This window comes from Branchiostoma lanceolatum, chromosome 3 (genome assembly GCF_035083965.1).
Source record: "Branchiostoma lanceolatum isolate klBraLanc5 chromosome 3, klBraLanc5.hap2, whole genome shotgun sequence".
In the NCBI taxonomy this organism is placed as follows: domain Eukaryota; kingdom Metazoa; phylum Chordata; class Leptocardii; order Amphioxiformes; family Branchiostomatidae; genus Branchiostoma; species Branchiostoma lanceolatum.
The window spans coordinates 7,390,491-7,399,683 of NC_089724.1; the positions used below are offsets into that span (position 1 = coordinate 7,390,491).

Genomic DNA, 9,193 nt, shown 5'->3' on the forward strand with positions numbered 1-9,193 from the left:
CGGTCCACTGATTGAAGATTCCCTAGAACTGCATACACTATATAAAGCACACTGTGTACTCGGTCCACTGACTGAAGATTCCCTAGAACTGCATACACTATATAAAGCATACTGTGCCCATCTATCTTTTCCCAAGAATCGTACACTATTCAAAGCACACTGTGTACTTAAACCACTGAAATATTCTCTAGAATTAATCGATATCAAACACTAACACACACAGTGCAACTCGATCCATCGAAAGATTCCCGAGAATAATACTCTTAGCACACTGTGTACTCGGTCCACTGAAATATCCCCAAGAATTGTATACGCTATATAAAGCACACTGGGTACTCCCCATGGCCCTTTATGCCAGTGAGACGTGGAAAATCATAGCAAAAATGAAAAGAAAACTTGATGCATTCGAACAACAGTGTCTCAGAAAGATATATAACTTAATTTAATTAACTTATAAATAGATATAGTAGAACTAGATAGATATAGTAGAAATAGATAGAACTACAAATGAAGAAGTTTACAACAGGAGTGGGACCAAACCCCTTAGTACCACCATCGCGGAAGAAGAGTCAAATACACAAGTCATTTGTTTAGAATTCCTGTGGAACGACACGCGAAAACAGCTAGCGCTACAATGGAAACCCGACGAAGGGAAAAGAAAAAGGGGAAGACCCAAACTTACATGGAGACACATGCTACAGAAGGACCTTGACCAACTGGGGATTACCCCGAGGAGAGCAGAAGTCCTGGCCCAAAACCGCACTGAATGGAGGAACCTTGCTCCCCGATGTGCCACTAGGCACGGGAGGATCTAAGTCTAAGTAAAGTACTCGGTTCAGTTAGATATTCCCAAGAATTGCATACGCTATATAAAGCACACTGTGTACTCGGTCCATTGAGATATTCTCGGCTGGAACGGGATTCCAAAGAATCACACGAACGGATGCCGAAGTCGTCCGAAGATTGACGAAAGCCGAACTACCACGACTTCCGAACGCTTAATTTGGCCCCGTTGGGAACAAGAATGTTAGCTGGGTAGGAAATGCCGATTCAAAAGCGCTTTGTATTTTCTGTAAAATGCCGCCATGGTTCTACCTTGTTTCTCGCCCGGCGTCCTCCTAAGTGGTAACGCTGTTCACGGATAGCTTTTCTTGTTATTTTAGTACAAGATTGTAAGTTGTTCATTTTAAGGCCGGGTTAAAATGATTTTCACCACGCCCACGCTTCACATAGACTTCACTGGGCACTTTCCAAGTTAAAGTCCCCTTCACACAACGTTTTCCTTTAGCCTGGGAGCCAACCGATTACTACCGGTGCTCCTACATTTGTTACCTTCAGGATAGCGAGTGTAGGAGCCCCGGTAGTAATCGGATGGCACCCAGGCTTCATTTTCCTGTGCGCGAATCTGTTGGTATGACGTTGCACGCAAAGTTGTAAAGCGGATGTTACAGTGTCGATAGCGCCTTCGTACGGCATAACGTACGGCATAACGGCGGTTTTCTCTCATCAGAATCATTCCGCGAGGGAGGAATTCACAAGGTCATGTACAAAAACTGACATTGAAAGCGTTGTGCAAAAACCCGACTCTCTCTACACCCCACGCCCCTTATGCAAAGTTCACCTCACCTTGCAACATGTCGACAGTACAGGTGCACATACATGTATATGCATTGCGACACGTAACGTTACAGAGCGACATGTGACGTTACAGAGCGACATGTAACGTTACAGAGCAACACGTAACGTTACAGAGCGACACGTAACGTTACAGAGCGACACGTAGCGTTACAGAGCGACTCGTAACGTTACAGAGCGACACGTAACGTTACAGAGCGACGTTAAAGTAAAACAGAAAGTAGTTAGGGAGTGTTTCGTTCCGTTGGACTTTACACGTTGCACCAAGCCCTTACATCATTAAACCATTACCAGGTAAGTGACGTAGCCGCACCAACTGGTTTAGCGTTAGTCAACATACTTCTATTTTCTTTCTCGGTGAAGCATATCCAGATTACGTCAATGAACGCCATGCTTATGCCATTTCCAATCCGGGGCCCGGCCGGGCTGTTTGCGAAAAAGAAAATTTGAAAAGGCGAATCAAGAAAATACACAATATTTGGTTAGGAGTATCTTTTTACGTTTTGTGTCTTTTGTTGTCTTTTATATCATATTTTTTTCCTTCCTACAAGCTGCCAGGCCGGGCCCCGGATTGGTAAATTGGACCGCAGCATTAAGTTGCTACGTATGTGTATGTTACACCGTAGCTAAAGCTTGTCTTCTGCACAACTATATGTATCGAAATCTTTATTGACACGACAAAAGTACAGCGACTTTCGTAAGGTCTTCTACTGCTATACATCTACTACTACAACAAACAATGGTATATAAAAGGATTAACCTAAGTACAAGTATATGAATACTTCAACATGTCGAGCTACTAGTTCTAAAAATTCTTTGATATATTTACCTATTTGTACACAGCAAGGGTTGTCTCCTTCTATACATTGAATTCTGGCAGTCCGCGGCGATTCCTAGAACCAGTCACATCTACTAGTACGGTGACTACTTAGAAGTCAGACTGACCGTAAGTGTTTCTTTATACTAGTATATATTCTTTCCACTGGATTTGACACAATCTCGTACTGTATTCGTGCGTACTTTACTTACCTGTACGTAAGTCTAGTCACCTTCGGTTCGCGGCTTTTTAGGTACACCAAAACAGCAAACTGAAACTCGAACTGGTAGAAAAAAAACTACGATCCCTAGAACCAGAACCAGTTACACCTACTAGCTAGTACGGCGACTACTTATGCTAGGGTCACATTTCCCAACCGGGGCCCGGTTGGGCTGTTGGCGGAAATGAAAAAATTAAAGTGTATATCAATAAATATGCACAAGCTATGCTCTTAAATCATTTTTTTTTTGGTACGTTTTGTGTTTTTTTGTTTTCTTTAATATCATACTTTTCGTTTCCCAAGACCAAGAAATGTGACTCAAGCAGTAGAAGTCATACTGACCGTAAGTGTTTTTTATATACAGTACATTCTTCCCACTGGATCTGACACAATCTCGCACTGAATTCGTGTGTACTTTACTTACCTGTTTGTAAGTCTGATCATCTTGCGTCCTTCTTAGGTACACCAAACAGCAAACTGAAACTCGAACTGTTAAAGAAAAACCGATCTCTAGAACCAGTCACACCTACTATCTAGGGCAAATATTTACAGAAGTGTTTCTTTTTTCATATTTTTTCCACTGGATTTAGAAGTGTTTCTTTATATATATAACGTTATATATATATATATATTCTTTCCACTGAAGTTTGATCATCTTGCGTCCACAGCTTCTGAGGTACACTAGTACTAACAGACAGCAACCTGAAACTCGAACCGATCCCTAGAACCAGTCACACCTACTAGCTAGGGCGACTACTTAGAAGCCAAACTGTCCGTAAGTGTTTCTTTATATATATTCTTTCCACTGGATTTTGTCTCCAACAGTGTGTACTTTACTTACTTGTTATGTTTCGCCCATACAATATTGTTTTTGTCGGGTTTCTTCTCCTTCTCCTGTCATTTCAGATAAATCGATTCAACTCCGTCATTTTGGGGCCAAACGATCTGAAATTTATCATGAAGGTAAAGCAGGCAAATACCCCCAGATAGATATATATTTCTAGATAGGCCTTAAAACATTTTATGGATTTTTTTTGGGGCATTTTTAGACAAAAAGTATATTCTTGGCTCCTGTGCCCTGGTATTACAAGTAAATGACCTGTAATTCGGTACAAGGATGCCTTGAGCATGTCCCTACAGGGCTAATCAATCATATTTTTGGAATATATCACTTCAAATTGACAAATTTTTGGGACTTTTGGGTCTATTTTCAGACCTGAAACGGGCAAAAACTGCTATCCCCGTTCAACGTTCTATCTAAGGTTCCGCGCGCTCCATTTGCTGTTGGCCAAAGAACGCGTGTTCCATTAGAGTTACCCGAGGTCAGGGGGTGTTCCGCAAACATTCTCACAGTCTCTGCAAAAAATCTCGCAAGCCTTTGCGGTAAGACGTTGCTAAACTATGCGGAAGGCTTTTGGCGTCTCGCAGAACTTGTAGAGAGATTTTTTTGCACAGGGGTGATTTTGGAACAGTCAATTTATGCATGGGGAGGGAGGTGGGCAAAGTATGTTGCTCTCGCAAATGTTGCCTTTGTACATGTAGTTCATATTTCAATTTGCCGAGGTGTTATTTTGGGACAGCCAATTTGTTGCATGGGGAGGAGCATGGGTAAAATATGCTGTATTTGCTCAGGAGCAAATGACGGCTTTTCTAGTTCGTAAGTTAATTCTGATCATCTTGCGTTCTGCTTAGGTAAACCAAAACAGCAAGCAGAAACTCGAACTGTTAAATAAAAACCGATCCCCAGAACCAGTCACACCTACTAGCTAGGGCAAATATTTAGAAGTCAAATTGTCCGTAAGTTTTTCTTCACATATATATATTCTTTCCACTGGATTTAACATATAACATATATATATATATATTCTTTCCACTGGATTTCGTACTGTATTCGTGTGTACTTTTACTTACCTGTTTGTAAGTCTGATCATCTTGCGTCCTGCTTAGGTACACCAAACAGCAAACTCGAACTGGTGAAGAGAAAAATCTGCCGGATCAGTCTTCGTGAGAGAAGCTTTCCGCTTGCTGGCCAGCCCTGCCCACTGCTAGCAACCTGTACAAGCGACGAGAAAGTTGCCCAATATATGCACAACGTTGTGGCCTCAAGGGGAAAAGATCAATCTAACCCACACACTACAGTTATCTAAATTAAATCACTCTGATGATTAAATTCTTATCATCAAGACCACGAAGTTATCGGTATGACGAAAAGTTCGAAGTTGTGGGCTTGCCGGAGGGGTGACAGCGCTCTTATATGTGCCACAAAATTGAACGGCCAATGATAGAGTTTTTCTCTGTAAGTTTCCACTGTATGGCTGTTTCGTTTAGTTTAGGGAGAGGGGTGTACGCACATTTCTGACGGATGGGTTGAAATGAACATCTTAAGGTTGGTGGGTATTTAAAGGAAATAAGAGGGGGTTCATACTTTATCCGTTGTGCAATTGACAGAAGGATGTACTAGCTTTAAAGATTCGAGACTAGTTCAAACGGGAACAAAATAAAAGGAAAGAACAAGTCTTGGTTCCTAATTTTTGTTACCCTTTTGAACCCTCCACCTTTTAGATTAGTGAAACAGCCCTGACAAAAAAACGAAAGTACCGTGTGCAATTCTTGCACACGACTTTCTTCAAATTTGAATTCGCTGCAACAAGGTGGTTTGGCGTCACGGCAAATAGATGACGCAGTAACAGCGTTGGCGAATCTTTCAACCCACTTGACTACGTATACACATCACTCCATCAAATTCACAGTTATCTCACAGCAAAATCTGCAACAATTAAGTTCTCCATTTTATTGTTGATCACACAAGTTACGGGCCAGAATTTACAAAGCCAACAATGTCACATTGTTTAAGGGTTGCGCCTGGCGTACTTGTAACAACGCATCTGACAGGGCGGTACACAAAAGGCAGGGATCAGCATACGTACTCCTGGGTTTGATACCTAATCGTAGACCTTTCCGTTGAGCCGATTTTTGGCTGTCAGTCCCTTTGACCTACTTCGATATCATCTTGGGGAGCTCTTTTGTCAAACTCTTAGACAAAAAATCGATATCTCGGATGTGATCTGAAGCGTGAGGAACGCTAAAACGTCTTATTCAGCGTCTTAGCAACCATTGTACTCGAATAACACGTCTTTTCTGTGACATGCCATTTTTAGACAGCGCGAACAATCGGTGGCTAGAACTCTATGCTGAAGAAGTCAACCACTAGTAGCCTTCGATTGAGAAACGCCCCTCGATTCTTTAAGGAACGACGCTTCCATGAGAGCAAGAAGTATAGGTAAAAAGATCTTTACAGAAGAACGGCATATCGCTGTGACGGGGTGGGATACCCCTGGGTAAATGTAGCAGAGTTGTGCCAACATTTCAGGGGAGTCCTGAAAAGATCAGCTCGCTGAAAAAACACGGAGTGTCAGACTGGACATGTTTTCGAACCGTGCGCAGCCACAGTTGGCGGAAAAAGTCAGCAAGCCGGGCAACTATATTTGGCTACGATGTATTCAAGGGAAAGCTTATGTACACCTTTACAACGCAAAGTAAATACTTCACATGTTTTCCATGGATTGTTAAAGCAAACGCATAACAATAGTAACTGTGGCATAGGGATGCCATGCGACTTTTTCTCAATTCAGCGGATGGATTCAGATATTTGAGCTTAGCCAAGAATAATTAAGGTTTGTTTGTTTGCATTGCATACCCGGTAAACCGCCTTATGACGTAATACACCAGGTTTGTACTGAACAGTACAAGCTGCATAATTCATTTAGATGTCCGGACAGATTTATTTGTTCAACTGACACCGGGAAGTACCGCTACTCTTTTTGATAAGTGTGGTGGGTTCTTTTACGTGCTCGATCGATGTGTGGCTCTCCTGAAACACGGGACCTCAATTTAACGTCCTATCCTAGGGACGCTGCTAACCGAAGATAAGTATTCATTTTCACCCGAGTGAAAAGTGTTAAGTGCCTTTCCCAAGGGCCCAGCGTCAATGCCGGGGCATGTCAGGATTCGAACCCAGCACCTCTGGGTTCTGGGCCTAACACCCTGTCATTACGCTACCGCGACGCCACCACAGGTTAAACATGTTCGATTATTTGCTGACTTTTGCTTGATTTATCGAACCATCAGCAAGCCTTCTGACGCTCAAGGCCGCTGTAGTCTGACCTCGATGCGCTAACAGAATGGCAAATGAATCGTTGGCTCATGTCGTTCAACCCCTCTAAATGTCGCATCGTCCATATCACCCGTAAAAACACCCCGCCATAATCCAGTACTCCCTCTACGGAGAAGCCCTTACCGGTGTCAAGCCTCACCCCTATCTCGGAGTGCAACTGTCCGACAATTTGCGGTGGGGCACCCATATCAACCACGCCACTAGCAAGGCTGGTATGGTCCTAGGGGCCGTCGATCATTCGCCGCAACTTGACCCATTGTCCACCAAGGGTCAAGGCCACTTGGTACAAAGCACTGGCGTGGCCCCACCCAATGTATTGGAATAGAACGTCATGAATAAACAAGTGTAATTGAATTGTAAGGTCACTGCTTTTAATTTTTCATATACAACGTTACTTCTCCTAAAAAGGCATGTTCACTACTGTATTCCAGTCTCATTGAAAAAAATTCTTGATTTAATTCCTTCTTTCACTCTTTTTCCTGTTCTTGTTTCACTCTTTTTCATTAATTAGGTCATTGATTAATTAACCATTGATTTTTTTAAATCAATCAATCAATCAATCAATCCATTTTCTTTATTCTCTATGATCATTGAATGTACTGAATGGCATGAGATTACGTATATACACACACATCGTGCCGTAAAGGTTTTGCCAACGAGTTCAACAGTGAAATGTTTCTTTTGAGGCTCATGCACCGACGTCGCGACCTTGATAATAATCCACGACACAATTTTTACAACTGGAGTATTCGACACGAAAGCACATTGGTGAGAGGAGCATGTATCTGGGTGCACTTTGAAAGTTTTTCGTGAAATTGTGATTTAGCTAATTTGTAGTTGTTGACAGGGTTAACGTTAGACCTTCTCAGTTATTTCTCAATTCCATTCTTGACCTCGAAGTTTCAAAAACGGTAGCGATTGACATGTGAGCAGGGCTATTTGCAGTTGGCACTTGTGCACTTTAATTGTCAATGCACACGTGGTAAAAGGAGGGACGAAAAATGAGAAGAAAAGTAAGATACTTATCTATTCATTCATCTATCTGATTTACCAGTAGATACACTCATGCAGTAGGGAAATGGCTTATTCTTAAAATCCTCGTGCCAGTCTCTTAGCTTCCCATCAAAGTGAACGATCGAGGGACTGACTGAATTTCCACTCAACCTCCACCAGAACTGCCAACCGTATTCAGTCAAAGTTTTAGGCAAACTACACTGTATGAGCGACGTCTAGCAGTAACGTAACATGACCTATTTATGTGCAGAACCTATTTACGTCCGGTTTGGCTCATGTCCACATGTCGCGGTGTATTATGCCGAAGCCTGTTCTCATGAGCAATAAAGAACGTCATAAGTATGATCCTTAGCCATCTCTCTCTATTATACAAAAGAATGAAAAAGGTTTACGTCCAGCTACATAACAGAATAAATTCCTGAACCAGTAACAACAAGTTGCACGGGAGCGTCACGCATAACGTATTTCATATGTAATTCGACACCGCGTACTACATGATATTTTTCTAAGTTGCACGATAGCTAGTATCTTTTAAAAGTAGCTGACGTTAAACCTTTCTTCGATATTCAGACTATCCATGGTGATTCGAGGTTTGAAACTCTTACCAGTTTTAGTAAGGTTCGATACAACCTAGCGACCCGCGCACCGGAGGTTATTTTTTGTACGGCAAAACATAATGGCCTTGCTGTTACCACGTGAACGCCACGTGCCGCGCATGTCGGGGAAATTTACAGATAAACGTTGTTTTCTTCCATCGCGTCAAGCAAGTGGCGGGACAGACATAGTGATTTTACTATCAGTTGTCTGTAGACTACTTTGGACAGTTACTGTGCTTTTTTTTCTGGTCTATGTTCTTCAAGCATAGCGCTAGAAGGGAAAAGAGTGAAGTGAACGATAATGGGTTACCCTAGCACAATTCTTCATCATATACCTCAGTATAAATACATGCTCGCACGGCATTAAATGGGCGGAGAAAAACTTACAGACCATGCATGCATTTTCTTTTTAGAAGAGCTGATATCTCCAACCATGGGTTTAAAATTTTGCTCTGTCCGCGCGTTTTTAAGATAAATACGTTTTGAATAAATCGGACGTTAATTGGTCATGTTACGTTACATGGAGACAGTGCAGATTATCATTGCAAATCCTTGTCACACTTTTTTTAATCAAAGCCAATGAGCTGGATGAATATGCCTGAGTTGGCTGAATTTTCACTCAATCCCTCCATTGCCAACCATTGTCGCAGTTTTAGACAAGCTCTAAGCGACTCCTAGCAGTTCATGGAAACATTGCAGGTTGTCAGCCCATCGGTAATGCGCAAATATTATGCATC

The 9,193-nt window shown here is 42.1% G+C and overlaps 1 protein-coding gene across 2 annotated transcripts in view; it reads right to left on the reverse strand.

Annotated features, from left to right (window-relative positions):
- The window catches only part of LOC136429923 (zinc transporter ZIP10-like), a 29,766-nt gene extending 24,811 nt beyond the window's left edge, over positions 1-4,955 (reverse strand). Inside the window, exon 1 of one of the 2 annotated variants that reach the window (XM_066420093.1) lies at positions 4,584-4,955. In XM_066420093.1, the coding sequence (XP_066276190.1) occupies positions 4,584-4,603 (20 nt within the window). In that variant the 5' untranslated portion in view covers positions 4,604-4,955. Of the gene's footprint in view, positions 1-3,096; positions 3,177-4,583 lie in introns of those variants that run through there. The other variant, XM_066420092.1, reaches the window with a different exon arrangement.
- Positions 4,956-9,193: the final 4,238 nt, after the last annotated feature.